The sequence below is a fragment of the Mirounga angustirostris genome, unplaced genomic scaffold, assembly GCF_029215605.1.
Source record: "Mirounga angustirostris isolate CCGP_5_RB_7025 unplaced genomic scaffold, mMirAng1.0.hap1 SCAF_17, whole genome shotgun sequence".
NCBI lineage: Eukaryota > Metazoa > Chordata > Mammalia > Carnivora > Phocidae > Mirounga > Mirounga angustirostris.
The window spans coordinates 7,057,661-7,075,358 of NW_026991725.1; the positions used below are offsets into that span (position 1 = coordinate 7,057,661).

The 17,698-nt window shown below is 41.1% G+C and overlaps 1 protein-coding gene across 2 annotated transcripts in view; it reads right to left on the reverse strand.

The window, feature by feature from the left end:
• The window catches only part of MYO1D (myosin ID), a 364,669-nt gene that overhangs the window by 135,872 nt on the left and 211,099 nt on the right, over positions 1-17,698 (reverse strand). For both annotated transcript variants that reach the window (XM_045889402.3, XM_064582345.1), the window contains exons 18-19: positions 13,733-13,877; positions 13,095-13,199 (exon numbers count right to left, since the gene is read on the reverse strand). In XM_045889402.3, coding sequence (XP_045745358.1) covers positions 13,095-13,199; positions 13,733-13,877 — 250 coding nt within the window. The remainder of the gene's footprint in view (positions 1-13,094; positions 13,200-13,732; positions 13,878-17,698) is intronic.

The following is a 17,698-nucleotide window of genomic DNA, read 5'->3' on the forward strand; positions in this document are numbered from 1 at the left end:
CCTCGTTTGGGCTTGCTCTCTTTCTCTCTCTGGCAAAAATAAATAAATAAAATCTTTAAAAAACCTACATGTTTAAAAATGGACAGTGCCTTCCTAGTGCCTATGAATTATGGCATGAATTATGGAATTATGGCACGAATGCCTCGTAATTACTACTGTCCAAAACAAGAGTGGGCCACATGGAAAAGCAGTAATATTCCCCTCCCCCATAGAAACGATATGAGCAGAAGCTAGGTGGACCCCTGATGTGGGTGTGGTAGAGGGGACTCCTGCTTTGAGTACAAAGACTAGAGGTTTCCAAGGTCCCCTGACGCTCAGATTCTAGGATTCCTTTATCTGACTTTCAAGAGTTTTTCTATCTCCCACTATTCACCTTTTCATTTATTTTATTTTTTTAAAGTTTTTTTTTTTTTTTTTTAGTAATCTCTACACCCAATGTGGGGCTCGAACTCACAACCCCAAGATTAAGAGTTCCATGCTCTACCAACTAAGCCAACCAGGCACCCCACTATTCTCCTTTTTAAACTTTATTTCTTTAAGGGCTCTGCTCCTGTCTGACAGGTTTCCTCATGTTATGCTCTCTCTTAAATGTTTATGATTTTCCACTCTCCTTTTTACCTCTCTGTATTTAAAGATATTGCTCAAATTCTCATTCCATTATAAAACTGCTAAAATTTCTAAAGTAAAAAAAGATCATTCTTTCCTCTAACCTTCTATTACACAGTTATAGAGTGAATATACAGGATACGTATAGAGTTAAGAATAAAACGAAAAATTAACATCACAACCAAAGGGCACAGGGTTTTTCTTTTAAAGCATGACAATCAAGAATATGACGAGCTGTTGTCTAAGCACTTTTGCTAACATAAAATGCTGGATCCTCTCCCAAACTTTTTTTTTTTTTTTGGAAAGAAAGATAGGGCAGGTTTGCTGATGTTTATAAATTCCAAGACAATAAAGTTAAATCTAACCTTATCACCTTCTCATTGTGAAATTTAGTTAGTATCTACACTTCTCTACTAAAAGGGCAAAAGTTTTCATAATAATTTCATAATAATTGTAAAGTTTTAGCAATTTCAAGGACACTTGTAATTTTTGGACCATGGATACTTGTCATGAATATACTTGATAAAACAGTTGTGTAGAACATTGAATTTTTAAATTTGTAGCTGAAGCTGTGTTTGGCACAGGATGTTGATTCTACTTATGAATCTTGTGATAATCTAGTATAACCTCATGAATGTAGATCTAAGTAACTCAGCCACTATAAAAGATTATACAGGTTATCTGAAAATTGGAAGTATATAAAAAAAGCTCTTTCCCTTGTAAAATAGCTACAAATAGGTTACCAAAATAGTGACAAATAAAACTTATGAATTTACTTGAAAACGAAGTAAAAATCTCATATTCAACTGTATAATTTTTTTTTTTAATGAAGATCAAGAAATAGCAAAACTATTTTATGGTAAAGGCCGTCAGAAGAGTGGTTGCCCTTGGTAGTGGGAGAGCTTGGCTGGGAAGGGGCATGAAGGAGCTTTTCAGGGTGATGGAAATGTTCTATATCTGGATAGGGTTGTGATTTACATGAGTGTACACACTCATCAAAACTCACTGAACTCTATACTTCAGATCCGTGCATCTACTTGTATAAAAATTATACCTCAATACAAGTACATAAACAAAACACCATAACATCTCAAATACCCAGGACAGATTCATATTTACTGCCTTCTTATTTCACAGACAGTAATTCTGTCTTCCAGCCAGATTGGAAGTTCCTTGAGGGTCATTATCATCTGAAGGCCTTTTTCTTATACCTCACAGCACCCAGTACAGAAGTGGGCAGCCTATAGCATTTACTCTACCCTTGCTGACCGGTTGGTTTTGAGACCACTTTTAATCTGACAGGACAATTTCAAGAGGTGCTCTTCCCCACATGAGTCAATCAGTGTTGATGACTGGAAAACATGGAAGCACACTGGGGAGGTTAAATAATGTGTGAAAAAAAATGTCCCAAGTGGCCAGCTTAAGTCCCCATTGCCCGGTGTGGTCTTGGAAAACCTCCATTTCTTCACTGAAGAAAGAGGAAGTGGGGACTCTTGCTTTTTTTTTCTGAGGCTGGAAGACTATCAGGAAGTGATCTCTTCAATAAAAAGCTCCCTAACATAGCAGGCACTGTAAAAGCACATGGATTGCGGGGCGCCTGGGTGGCTCAGTCGGTTAAGCGTCTGCCTTCAGCTCAGGTCATGATCCCGGGGTCCTGCGATCGAGCCCCATGTCGGGCTCCCTGCTCAGCGGGGAGCCTGCTTCCCGCTCTGTCCCCCTCCCTGCTCGTGCTTTCTCTCTTCTCAAATAAATAAAATCTAAAAAAATAAAAGCACATGGATTGCTCATCTGGAATTATTTATTCTTCTGGTTGGAATTGTTGAGATTTATTTGTACATTTTCTTTCACCCCATAAAGAGTCTTTTCCATGAGTTAATTTTTCCCTCAGAATCTATATTCCTGGAGGGCAAGCCCTTTGCCAGCAGCCGTCACTACAATACTCTGTAGACAGAATGCTGACAGGCCAGAGGAACTGTCCTGAGTGGATCTAGGAGAAACCTTTGTGTCTGTACTTGCAACACCGTATTACTTGGTCATACTACCCTTATAAAACCTTTAGATTTACACTTTCATTGAGAAAAGGGGTCTTTCTATAATCAGACATCTAAAAATGGTATTGAATTTATTTTTTCCTATATTTTTAAATCCAGCACATTGCTCCAATTAATTAGAAAAAAGTCATCCTGGTAAGCGTCTCCTTAAATTAAATAATTTGACAATTTTTTTTTCAAAATTGCAATGTGCATTTTCAAGTACTATATAATGTATTGATATAATATTATATCAGCTGCCGCTGATATTCAAAGGAATGATATGAAGCTCTTGGTTATAATAAGAATCTGAGACTAGTAGATGGGGTTGAGCTAGGTAAGAAACTAACACGTGAAAATAATTTCATATAAAGATAAACATAAAGAAAATAAATCTAGATAATGGGATTGGGAGAAAATATACATGTGATTCTGTAGAGTGCTACTTTATGAGAGAGTCAGAGAATGCCCAATTTGCAGGTCAATCTTCCCCTAACAGGGGGAATTAACCACAGGACATTTTATAAATAAGGAATTAATTACAAGCTAATTGGGATGTTTCAATCTTAGATTTAGGTAATATTTAAATCAAAACTGAGCACAAGGGGCGCCTGGGTGGCTCAGTCGTTAAGCGTCTGCCTTCGGCTCAGGTCATGATCCCAGAGTCCTGGGATCGTAGCCCTGCGTCAGGCTCCCTGCTCATAGGGAAGCCTGCTTCTCCCTCTCCCACTCCCCCTGCTTGTGTTCCCTCTCTCATTGTGTCTCTGTCTGTCAAATAAATAAAATCTTTAAAAAAATAATAAATTAAGAAAAAAAACTGAGCACAAAACAATTTTTGAACAACTATAAAGTCATATTTCTCAGTGACTAGAAGGAAAAGCAAAGCAAAACAACAAAGAGCACTCAAAAACCCCTCCCCTAAGTGAAACAGAAGGTGCACCTGTGATAACATATTCCCCCATCCCTGCTCCCCAGATCCTATTTTCAAGATGCAAACAAAGAAGTTAGAGACTAATTTGAACACACTGTTACCTCTGGTAGGATATACAGCTAACTAAATTAGGTTTGGTAAGATAGGACACAGCAGGGTATACCGCTGTAGGTAGGAGAGCAAACTAAAATTTAGGTTTTCAACTGTCTTCTCCCTTCTGCCTCATAGTTTTAGAAATCCATCAATTTGCCAAACACTGCTTTTGTAACCAAAGCATATTTTTCAGTCTTCAACTTGACAAAAATGGTATCTGTAATTAAGAGTAAAGTAGAGTCTATGTGGTAAACTAATGACTACTCTTGGTAATAATTATTTACCTCACATAGCAATGATTTTTGCCATAAAAGGGAAAAGCCCTTGTCAGAAGACTTCAAACAAGGTGACTGTAGAGCTCCCACTTCAGTTTTTTTCTAAGTTGTTCTGCACAACACCAGCCTCACGTGATGCTTTGTGAAAGAAAGGGTTCCAAGTCACGTTGGTTGGAGGAACCCTGCAAACCATGGCCTCCCCTAGGATATTTGTAACCCATGAATATATTAAAGGCTTTGAGAATTCTGCACTTAAATAGCATATTTGACTGCTTCACCCAGCATTTCCCACATACGATACAAGGGATCCTTTTTAAAAACACATGAATACATTCAACAGAACACTGGTTTGTGAAACACATGGTGGAGGACACTAATCATTTGTATCCATGTTAGAGTTGGGAGACTAGAGAGCATCTAAAGTGGAACGTGAGTAATAAGTAAAAATAGTGCTCCTCATCTTTGGCAAAATCACATAAGAAATATAGGTGTGCTGCACATGAGTATGAGAAAAGAAAAGCGTGTCGCATAATTTCACGAGGTCACACAAGAGTCAAAAACAATAGGCCAGCCATGGTGGTAAAGTGGAGAGTACTTTCCTTTTTGTGATCTATCCATGAGTTAATTTGGAAACCAAAAAGGCAAAAACCTGAAAGCAGCAATTTTATTGAAGGGCTGTTTAGAAATACTACATTCCTTTTTATAGAAAAATGTAATTTCTAATGAGAAGAGGTCATACATCTTTACCTTGTGTTTTAGCAACTCAAATCATCCTTAAAACGGATCAAGTGAGTGGGAAGGACATCATGTACCAAAGAAAGACCTGTAAGTTGCATAACAGCAGAATCAAAGTGGCAAAGAAAAAATTTTAACATACATACATAAATTTGTAAATTCAAACTTAATTAAAATAATGATGGCATAGGAACATTTTTTTTGTTCTCATAAATTCACAAAGTAATAAAAAAATTGGATCACAGACTCAGTGTTAGATGAGCTCTCATCTTTTTCTTCTATGACCCATGCTAAAATCCTCAACCAAAGAAAACTCCCTATCACCTGGCTCTTGCCCAAATCCTTCTGGTGATCTATTTATAGTTTTAGTCAACACCACAGGGGGTCAGAGATAAAGCTCCCCTGAAGAGTCAGACCAACAGAAAACACATTACGGGTGAGAGTAGCTATTTGCAGAAGTCTCCCACCTTAAAGGACATTTAGAACTGTAGTTAATGGAAAGTGGTTGTTTTAAAAAGACTTGATCCCCAAACCAGACAAAGACCCCATCCATCAAAAAGCAGAATTACAGACCAATATCCTTGATGAACATGGATGCAAAAATCCTCACCAAAATACTAGCCAATAGGATCCAACAGTACATTAAAAGGATTATTCACCACAACCAAGTGGGATTCATCCCTGGGCTGCAAGGTTGGTTCAACATCCGCAAATCAATCAATGTGATACAATACATTAACAAAAGAAAGAACAAGAACCATATGATCCTCTCAATAGATGCAGAAAAAGCATTTGACAAAGTACAGGATCCTTTCTTGATCAAAACTCTTCAGAGTATAGGCATAGAGGGTACATACCTCAATATCATAAAAGCCATCTATGAAAAACCTACAGTGAATATCATTCTCAATGGGGAAAAACTGAAAGCTTTCCCCCTAAGGTCAGGAACACGGCAGGGATGTCCACTATCACCACTGCTATTTAACATAGTATTGGAAGTCCTAGCCACAGCCATCAGACAACAAAAAGAAATCAAAGGCATCCAAATGGGCAAAGAAGAAGTCAAACTCTCACTCTTTGCAGATGATATGATACTTTATGTGGAAAACCCCAAAGACTCCACCCCAAAACTGCTAGAGCTCATACAGGAATTCAGTAAAGTGGCAGGATAGAAAATCAATGCACAGAAATCAGTGGCATTCCTATACACCAACAACAAGACAGAAGAAAGAGAAATTAAGGAGTCGATCCCATTTACAGTTGCACCCAAAACCATAAGATACCTAGGAATAAATCTAACCAAAGAGGCAAAGGATCTGTACTCAGAAAACTGTAAAATACTCATGAAAGAAATTGAGGAAGACACAAAGAAATGGAAAAACGTTCCATGCTCATGGATTGGAAGAACAAATATTGTGAAGATGTCAATGCTACCTAGAGCAATCTACACATTCAATGCAATCCCCATCAAAATACCAACCACTTTTTTCAAAGAAATGGAACAAATCATCCTAAAATTTGTACGGAACCAGAAAAGACCCCGAATAGCCAGAGGAATGCTGAAAAAGAAAAGCAAAGCTGGCGGCATCACAATTCCAGACTTCAAGCTCTATTACAAAGCTGTCATCATCAAGATAGTATGGTACTGGCACAAAAACAGACACACAGATCAATGGAACAGAATAGAGAGCCCAGAAATGGACCCTCAACTCTATGGTCAACTCATCTTTGACAAAGCAGGAAAGAATGTCCAACGGAAAAAAGACAGTCTCTTCAACAAATGGTGTTGGGAAAATTGGATAGCCACGTGCAGAAGAATAAAACTGGACCATTTCCTTACACCACACACAAGAATAGACTCCAAATGGTTGAAAGACCTCAATGTGAGACAGGAGTCCATCAAAATCCTAAAGGAGAACACAGGCAGCAACCTCTTCAACCTCAGCCGCAGCAACTTCTTCCTAGAAACATCGCCAAAGGCAAGGGAAGCAAGGGCAAAAATGAACTACTGGGACTTCATCAAGATAAAAAGCTTTTGCACAGCAAAAGAAACAGTCAACAAAACCAAAAGGCAACTGACAGAATGGGAGAAGATATTTGCAAATGACATATCAGATAAAGGGCTAGTATCCAAAATCTATAAAGAACTCATCAAACTCAACACCCAAAGAACAAATGATCCAATCAAGAAATGGGCAGAAGACATGAACAGACATTTTTCCAAAGAAGACATCCAAACGGCCAACAGACACATGAAAAAGTGCCCAACATCGCTTGGCATCAGGGAAATCCAAATCAAAACCTCAATGAGATACCACCTCACACCAGTCAGAATGGCTAAAATTAACAAGTCAGGAAACGACAGATGTTGGGGGGGATGCGGAGAAAGGGGAACCCTCCGACACTGTTGGTGGGAATGCAAGCTGGTGCAGCCACTCTGGAAAACAGTATGGAGGTTCCTCAAGAAGTTGAAAATAGAGCTACCATATGATACAGCAATTGCACTACTGGGTATTTACCCCAAAGATACAAATGGAGGGATCTGAAGGGGCACGTGCTCCCCAGTGTTTATAGTAGTACTGTCCACAACAGCCAAATTATAGAAAGAGCTTAGATGTCCATCAATAGATGAATGGATAAAGAAGATGTGTATATATATACAATGGAATATTATGCAGCCATCAAAAAGAATGAGATCTTGCCATTTGCAACGATGTGGATGGAACTGGAGGGTGTTATGCTGAGCAAAATAAGTCAATCAGAGAAAGACATGTATCATATGACCTCACTGATATGAGGAATTCTTAATCTCAGGAAACAAACTGAGGGTTGCTGGAGTGGGGGGGTGGGTGGGAGGGATGGGGTGGCTGGGTGATAGACACTGGGGAGGGTATGTGCTATGGTGAACACTATGAATTGTGCAAGACTGTTGAATCACAGATCTGTACCTCTGAAACAAATAATGCAATATATGTTAAAAAAAAAAAAAAGAAGAAGAATATAGCAGGAGGGGAAGAATGAAGGCGGGGAAATCGGAGGGGGAGACGAACCATGATAGACGATGGACTCTGAAAAACAAACTGAGGGTTCTAGAGGGGAGGGGGGTGGGAGGATGGGTTAGCCTGGTGATGGGTATTAAAGAGGGCACATTCTGCATGGAGCACTGGGTGTTATGCACAAACAATGAATCATGGAACACTACATCAAAAACTAATGATGTAATGTATGGTGATTAACATAACAATAAAAAATTAAAAAAAAGAATCAAGGCATAAAGAAGAGGGCTTTACTGAAATTATATTAAGTTTACCTTGGCACATGCTTGGGATTGAAAAATTTCTATAAAAGACATTATCTAAACTCAATACCAAAAACCCCAAACAATCTGATTGAAAAATGGGCAGAGGACCTGAACAGACATTTTCCCAAAGATGTGTTGATGGCCAACAGGCTCATGAAAAGATGCTCAACATTACTCATCATCAGGGAAATGCAAATCAGAACTGCAATGACCTTACACCTGTCAGAATGGTTAGAATCAAAGACAAGAAAAAACAAGTACTGGCAAGGATGTGGGGAAAAAGTTACCCTCATGCACTGTTTGTGGGAATGTAATTTGGTGCAGCCACTGTGGAAAACAGTATGGACACGCCTCAAAAAATTAAAAATAGAAATACCATATGATCCAATAATTCTACTACTGGGTATTAACCCAAAGGAAATGAGAATACTAATTTAAAAAGATATTTGCACCCCTCCCCTGTGTTTACTGTAATATTATTTACAATAGTCAAAATATGGAAGCAATCTAAGAGTCCATCAATAGATAAACAGATAAGGAAGATGTGGTGTATATATATATATACACACACACACAGAATATCACACAGCCATAAAAACAATGAGATCTTGCCATTTGCAACAACATGGATGAACCTAGAAGGTATTATGTGAAGTGAAATAAGTCAGACTGAGAAAGACAACCACCAATGATTTCACTCACATGTGGAATTTAAAAAACAACAAATAAATAAAAAAACAAAAAGCAGAATCGGACCTGTAAATACAGAGAAAAAACCCAAACTAGGTTGCCAGAGGGAAAAGGGGTAAGGGGAATGGGCAAAATGAGTAAAGGGGTGTGGGAGAAACAGGCTTCCAGTTATGGAAAGAAGTCATCATGGGAATAAAAGGGACAACGTAGGAAATACAGTCAATGATATTGTAACAGTGTAGTATGGTGACTGGCTATAGCTACAGTTGGTGAGCACAGTGTAATGTATAGAGTTGTTGAATCACTATGTTGTACTTAAAATTAATGTAACATTGTGTGTCAACTATACTCAAATTAAAAAAAAATCTAAGCTATAGTGTGAAGAAATATTATTTTTTATTGAATTTAGAAACACAGGAGCATGACTAAGAATTTTGAGCCTTTATCCAGCAGAATCCAGGGAGAGACATGCTGTCAGACATCAAATTGTCATCATTGGAAAGACAGAATCAGAGACACCAGGCTTTTCTAAAGCAGATGACGTAATTCTCAAAACCATTCAACACTTTTCGATTGTTCTGATTACTAATTTGACTTCTCACATAGCTTGATACTAGAAAGGAAGTACCCTAGAGAGTAGATATGAGAATTCATTAGCATGGTATATTCCTTTGTGAAATTCACAAATTGACATTGTGGTTCATGTACTGTTTTATGTCTGATTCTGGCCCACAAAAGCCACTCTTGATTATCTGATCAACTCCAGATCCACTTATAAAAGAGTTTCTGGATCTGCCAGTTCAGAATTAGACTCCACTTGGTTAACCACCCAACCATCAGCAAGCTTTCCTATTTCATTCTGATTTTTTTTTTTAAAGCTACTCACTGTTTTGTTAAAAAGTCTATATTATATTGAGGTGATCTCTTCTTCCTTAGAATGTTTTAATACCTGCCCCAGTCACCAACATTCTACTTTCTTTCTCTATTAATGTGACTCATCTAGTACTTCACGTTAAGACAGCATTTGTCTTTTTGTGTCTTATTCACCTAGATAATATCTTCAAGGTCATCCATGCTGTAGGCATGTATTTCCTTCCTCTTTATGCTGAAGAGTATCCTATTACCTGGATACATGTATTCTTTCTTCCTTTTTTTAGAGAATCCCAAGCAGGCTCCACGCCTAGCACAGAGCCTGATGGGGGGCTCCATCTCATGACCCCAAGCTCACAACCTGAGCTGAAATCAAGAGTCGGATGCTTTAACTGACTGAGCTACCCAGGTGCCCCTGATACACGTTTTCTTTATTCATCCGTCCATGGACATTTGGGTTGTTTCCACCTTTAACTAACTGTGAATGCTGCTATGAGTGTTGGTGTACACTCAGTTATCTTTCTGAGAGATTTAAATAGTAAGAAAAATATTATGTATTTACACATGAGGCCACCATTCCCCTTGCTCCTCATTCCTTGGTGTATGCCCACATTACCATCTGGAATCACTTTCCTTCTGTCTGAAGGCCATTCTCTAGCATTTCCTGTAGTGCGTATTTTTGGATATGCCCAAAGAAGTTTTAATTTCACTTTGGTTTTTAAAAGCTATATTTGCTGGGTGCAGGTTCTAGGTTGACAGCTATTTTTTTCTTTCAGTAAAAGAAGTTTTAAAGTTGTTGCTCCACTGTCTTCTTGCTTGCCCTGTTTCTGACAAGAAATCTGATATATCCTCATCTTTCTCCTCTGTTTTTTGTTTTTTTGGTTTTTTTCTCTTTACTGCTGTGTTTAAGCCATCTGATCATTTTGCGCCTTGGTATGGTTTGCTTCATGTCTCTTGTGTTTGAGGTTTGTTGAGTTTCTTGGGTCTAAGAGTTTGCAGTTTTCATTGAATTTGGAAAAATTTCAGCCATTATTTTTTCAAATATTTTGCATTTCCCCCTTCTCTTCCCTCCTCTCGGGACTCCACGTGCCCGTGTATTGGGCTACTTGACGCTGGCTCATAGGGTCCTAGTATTTCGCTCTTTTTTTTTAGGGTGGTGACATCTTTCCCCCCTTTGCTCTGTGTGTTTTATTCGAGGTAGTTTGATTGCTCTTTCTTCAAGTTTACTAATCTTTCTTCTGCAACGTCTAAACTGCTTTTAATCTCATGAAGTATATTAAAAAAAATCTCAGAAGCTGTGTTTTCCACCTCTATCCATAACATATGCCATATGCATAACAATTATTTTAATGATCTTGTCTTTTAATTCTATAATCTACATCAGTCCTGGATCATTTTGAATGACTGACTTTTCTTCTCATTATAAGTTAGAGTCTCTTGCTGTTTTGTAGGCCTGGTAATTTTGGATCCAATGTCACACATTCTGATTCTTATCTTTTGGGTGTTGGTGAGTTTGTATTCTTAGGAATAGTTTTGAGCTTTGTTCTGGGACACTGTTAGGTTACTTGGAAACAGTCTGATTCTTTTGGGTCATGTTTTTAGGATTTGTTGGGTGGGATTAGGGCAGTGTTTAGTCAAGGGCTAATTCCTCCCCATGACCAAGGCCAAGATTCCTGTCCGTACTCTACCCGGTATCCCATGAATCACGAGGTCTTCCAATGGCTGGTGGGAGCAGGGACTATCTGCAACCCTTTGTGAGTACTGGCCATTGTTGCCGCCTACCCTTTGGGGTGGTTCTTGCTCTAGCCTTGGGTAGTTTCCTCACACGCACATGCTGAGCAGTGCTCAGGCGAATACGTGCTGAGGACCCCCTGAAGCTATCTAGAGGTCCCTCTGTGCAGCTCGCTCTTCCCTGGCACTCTACTCTGCAAACTCTACCTGCCCAGGTGTTTCCCAGCTCAGCTCTCTTGTTTCTGTAAGGGAGTCCACTAAGCTCCACTGGGCTCCTCCACTCATGCCACAGACTAGAAAGTTTCTCAAGGAGGGAAACCAGCTGACTGTAGGGCTCACTTGTCTGTTTCTCTTATCTTGATGTGCAGTGACCGAAAACCATTATTTCATAGATTTTGTCCTTTTAGTTTTTTTTTTTTAACATATATCCTCTTTTTGTTCATTTTATAGATACACTGTATTCTACTGTGCACAAACACATTTATTAATCTCATCATATATTAGTGCATATCTTTTTCCAGTTTTTTGGCCATTACAATGTACAAAACTGTATCTTTGGATGTATGTGTGAATATATCATAGGATAAATCCTGAGTTGTGGAATTCCTAGATTAAGTGGTCTGGGCATTTAAAATTTTGATAGCTATTGCCAAACTATTCACTCAGAAGGACTGTATCTTATCAATAGTGTTTCCTTAAATTCGTGCAAACACTGGTTATCAACATCTTAAAGTTTGCCAAATTTACAGTTGAGAAATAATACTTCATTATTTTGATCTGAATAATACTGTGATTGTGTACTCTTTCAAGATTTGAAACAAAACAACTCAAGTCACCCACACCTGGGCTTTTGTTATGAGGTAACTCTTTGATCATTTTCTTCATTCCTCCTTTGGATACTGGCATATTTATGTCAATATTTCTTCTGGGGTCAATCTAGGAAATATATTTTTTAAGATTTATCTATTTATCTTAGAGAGAGAGAGAGACAGAGCACAGGAGCAGGAGGTGCAGAGGGACAGGGAGAGAGACAATCCCAAGCAGACTCCCTACTGAGTGTAGAGCCCAATGCGGGGCTTGATCCCAGGACCCTGAGATCACGACCTGAGTCAAAATTAAGAGTCAGATGCTTAACCAACTGAGCCACCCAGGCATCCCAGAAATATTTTTCTTAAATTCACCCATTTCATTAATATTTTGAAATTTATTTGCCTAATTTTTGTAAAAGGCTTTTTAAAAATTATTGCGATTTCCTCTCTATTTTATGAAAAGAAGTATTTTAAAGTTTTGAAAAGTCAACCATGTCCCCTGCCTTCCCCTCTCCAACTTCCATACTTTACTTGCCCCACGGACATTATCTGAAGGCAAATAAGAGTCCTCACACACATCTTGCCTCAGATAAACAACTAGATTCACAGCATGTATAACTCGCCCTCCCCCACCACCCAAAAGCTCTGTCTTCCCTTTTCTAGACTATGTTCTTCCTCCCTCCCTCCTCACCTTTAAAATTGTAATCAAACCCATATAAGAGGTACGAAATGACCATGAACTACAAGGTAGACCAGTACCTGCTGTGAAAGACACGCATGTAGTAAAGTACCAACCCTGGATCACAGGGAGGTCCCCCCTAAAACCAAAAATCTCCACACCCTACCCTTGAAGCCGTAGTCACCTCAGCCACCTCACCCCCGCCCCAGCACAGGCAGGGGGCGCTCAGTGACGGTAGAGCTGGGACTGTAGCTACTGTCATGTTTTACTGCAGTCACAGCTATGGTAAGGTCCTCTGAATCCATCCTTTTCCTCCCCGGGGGGTCTGCCCCAGCCTGCCTCACCTTACGGACATGACAGGAAAAGAGGATGTTCATGTATTTGTCCTTCCGCTTCAGTTCGTTTGCAACGGGGACAAAAGTGCCTGAGGTCTGAGGTGTGTCTGGCTTCTGAAAAAAAAAAAAGGAAACATGATGAAATGAGTCTGCTTAGCATTTTGGATGAAAAGGCAATTTTTCAGTGGCCTGGCTTTATAACCCTGCTCAGACAGTCTCACACACATACTTTTATCTCCCATCCCAGATGGTGGGCTGCTGCAGGGGTGTTATGCCACTAAAGGGTCTATAAAATTTTAAAATACGGAATGGGAGGGAAGATGAAATGTAGCTCTGGGAATAATTAATATAAAGGTGGTAATTAAAAATAGCTGCTGATTTATGCAAGGGAAGGTTCAAATGTTCAAAAATTAGGTTTGGAGTATGTCTACTACATATGGTGCAGAGTGACAAACAGCCCTTTGTAAAGCAAGGGAAACATCAAACATTGCACAGTGAGAAGCAACAAAATCTTTTAGTTTAGTATCGCCCACAGAAGTTTAGTTTCTGTACGTGTCTCATTCTTTCCACAAAGTTGTGGAGAAAAATTCTTCCTTTTCTTTGTAAAGGGAGCAGGAGTAGATTCCACTTAGTTCTCCCACACGTACCGAAGCAAGATAGTTGCCCTCCCAGGCTCTCTGGAGCCCAAGGTCAGCCCTTTGACCTTTCAGCATTTCCATGGCTGCAACCTTGGCCCTGACCTGGGGCAGGTCGGAAGCGGGCAGGCTCTTGATGAGCTGGGATGCTCTCCATCTGTAAGTGAATAAATGAATTGTATTAGGATTTAGAAACCCAATCCCATTCGTGACCCCAAGTAACTGGGCTGCCATTAAGCAGAATTTAAACCAAAGTACTTGCATGCTATCCTAAAAAAAGAAAGGTCTCTAAAATATACACAGAACTTGTTAAAATACACATAGTTTTTTAGACAAAGTTTTTTTAATCTTTTTTTTTTAAAGATTTTATTTATTTATTTGACAGAGAGAGACAGCGAGAGAGGGAGCACAAGCAGGGGGAGTGGGAGAGGGAGAAGCAGGCCTCCCGCTGAGCAGGGAGCCCGATGCGGGGACTCGATCCCAGGACCCTGGGATCATGACCTGAGCTGAAGGCAGACGCTTAATGACTGAGCCACCCAGGCGCCCCCAAAGATTTTTGTATAACTTGCTTTGTCATTTGTGTGTTTTGAAAACAACTAGAACTTCATGATACATGGGTTTTTCTCATAACATTTATAGTCAGGGCACAGAAAGTCCTTTTTTCATCCAACACTGAGGCACTCACTGAGCATTTCTAGGCACTTAACTAAACTCCAGATGCTGTTCTAGGCAGTGGAGGCCCAGCAGTGGACAAATGGATCTAGGTCCCTTCTGCTAGGTGCTTACCTTCTAGAAGCAGGGACAGACAACAAACCAACCAGTATGTGTGATGTGCTCAGTGCTATGAAGAAAATCAGGCAAGGAAAGGACAGGAGTGCGGTGGCAGGCAGGAACAGGGGGTGGGTGTTATTTATACAGGGAGGTCTGGGCGGGGGGGCACCACTGATCAGGATATAGGAGCAGAAACCTTTAGGAAGTGAGGGAGGTGCACAGATATTTGAGCAAGAGTGTCCTCGCCAGGAAGAGAGCAGAGCGGTGCACGGGCTCTAAAGTGTGCGCTTGCTGGGTGGGTTGGAGGACCAGGGAGGAGCCTGGTGGGGCTGCAACAGGAGGGGAGGGGCACAGGAGGAGAGGCCAGATGGGGACCCAGGGACAGATCTGCAGACCCACAGAGTCCACTGTAAGGACTCTGGCCTTTCCTCTGGATGAGACCAGACGCCACTGGGAGGTTGTGAACAAGGAAGGGACGTGACCTGACTCCTGATCTACAGGAGCTTTCCGATTGCCGAGTAGAGGAGACTGAAGCGGGGAGGAGGCTATTTCCGTGATGCATGCGGGAGAGGTCGGTGGCTGGGATTGGGTAGGGAGTGGTGAAGGCAGAGACAGGTGCTGGCCCTGGATGCGTTTTGAAGGACACGCCAGTAGATTTGCTGATGAATTAGACACGGGAGCAAGAGAACAAGGGGGAACGTAAAGATGACCCCAAGACTGTTGGGTCCAAGTAACTGAAAGCATACACTAAAAAGAATCTATTCCTGATGGAGAAAAGCAAGCACAGGGCTTTTATTCTGTGAGGGCCATCCTAGCCTTCCTTGCACTCATGTCCTCCTTTCTGCCACAGGAGCCTGAAGCAGGGGCTGGAAACAAACCCAGAACTTCTTTACAGCAGATGCACTCATCAAGGCCAGTGGTTCTCTAGTGATCTTCCACGGAGCACGAGGTGAGACACACCTAACATGGAGAGGTGGTGCTCTCTCCCCTCGGCACGCACCCAGAACGTGAGACTGCTTCCATCTAAGATTTTCCTGAGGTGTATTCTGGCTTAAGACGGTGACTTGAGCCTAAAGTTTTGTTTTTCTCTCTGAAATTCCCACCGAAATAACCAAATAAATATACAAAGAAGGAAAAGCTCTGTAGCAGCCCTAGAGAACCAGAACAGTGTTGGTGAACTGCAAGACAGGAAGTCTTTCTTGGAGATTCAAAGTAGACTGGACCACGCCGCCGGAAGAGTGGCCACTTGGTGAAAGGAGAGGAACCCCTTTGGCAGAAATGGCCCGGAGAGTGCTTGGGCCCGAGGCAGCTGGGGCTGGTGGCAAGGATCTCTCCACACAAAGAATGCCTGCCCATGGTGAGATGGGGACCCCTGCTGTGGGGGAGAGCATCAGAAGTCAGAGGTAGCAGGATACAAAACCAACAGCCGTGGAAATAGGAAAGGCTCAGCAGGAGAAATTCTCCTCTCTGCTTTCTGTGGCCAACTGACACTGCAATGGGACAGGCTGTCCTAAGGTCATTCCAGAAGACGCTGGAAGAATGACAGGGTGGAAGCAGTTGGTGGTCACCGTCAAGGTGACTGGTGACAGGCACATACATCCCACAACACTGAGTGGCTTGGTGAGCAACTGCCCCAATTAGTCCTTGGGTCTCAAATTTTATTCCCTGGGAGTGGGGGAGGCAGTCTTTGCTGTCTGCTGGTCTGTTTTCAGCCCAGGTGCCCAGTCCGTCTGTCCCTTCTTTACTGCCCACCGTGGCCCAGGTCTGTACCTGACTGACTCCAGACTGCAGGGGCACACAGGGCATCTGGGACCTGACCTATATAACCACAGAGAGAGCCACACAGGCTTCTGACCCTGCTCAAGAAAACCACCATCTATAAACGCCTGTAGCCCCCAACACCATTTTTATGGCGGCATAAAAATCACCAGCCTCGACAACATGAAAAGGGGGACAAAGATGAACATGAGGAAGGCTCCCAGCCTTCCCAGAATGGAAAAGAATTACTGGGAAGAATAGGAGCGAGCTTAACCATGATTAACGTTGAGATTTTAGAAAAACCAAAAAAACCAAAAAAACAAAAGCCCACAATCACAGTGGAGTCCTTTAGTGCACTTCTCTCAGTAGTCCACAGATCAAAAAAGTGAAGAATAAATTAAGTAGGATACAGTGACTAAATCGGAGGTTGGTAAACCATAGTCTGTGCCAAGTTCAGCCCATGGCCTGGTTTTGTGCTGCTCACGAGCTAAGAAGTTTTTTACATGTTTGACAAAACCAGAGCAAAACAAAGCAAAGTATGTGACAAAGACCGTATGTAGCCCATAAAGCCTATGATATTTACTACCGGGCCCTTAACAGAAAAAGTTTGCCTTTGGATGAGATTAACACAACTGGCAGGATTCATTCAGAGTGCGTGTGCGCATGTGTGCATATGTGTGTATGCACACGTGCGTGCAAAGTCAGCAAGCGGAGCAGATGCATTATTTTCAAAATGCTCGTACACCTGAAGTCCTGAGAAGGCTGGACTGTCTTCCCATCTTCTTATCTGTCACCATATCCCTGGAACCCAGGCCAGTGCCCACGACACAGCTAGCCTTGCATGAGTATGTGCTGAATGAATAAACTGAATTTTGCAAAAATTCATCAATTCTAGGCCATCTATAAAACCATCAAAATCTAAAAAGAAGACTATACAGGCCACAGTGCAATACAAACAAAATCAATAATATCAATAATTCCTTGTGGCCATTAAAAGTACTACATGGAGGGGCGCCTGGGTAGCTCAGTAGGTTAAGTGTCTGCCTTCGGCTCAGGTCATGATCCCACGGTCCTGGGATTGAGCCCCACATCGGGCACCCTGCTCGGCAGGGGAGCCTGCTTCTCCCTCTCCCACTCCCTCTGCTTGTGTTCCTGCTCTCGTTGTGTCTCTGTCAAATAAATAAATAAAATCTTTAAAAAAAAAAAGTACCACATGGATCTTTCCTTATTGCCATGGACAGGTCTCCAAAACATTTTCAAGTCATCCTATAAGCCTGCATGTGTAAAAAAGAGAGGAAGAAGAGCCCAAATGATATGTGACTGGTGACTGTGCATGCATACACATTCTTACTATGACCCAACATTTCTACAGTGTTTATTATGTGTCAGGTACAATCTGAAATGCTTTACATATATATTTACTCATAATCTTTCCAACAACCCTACGAG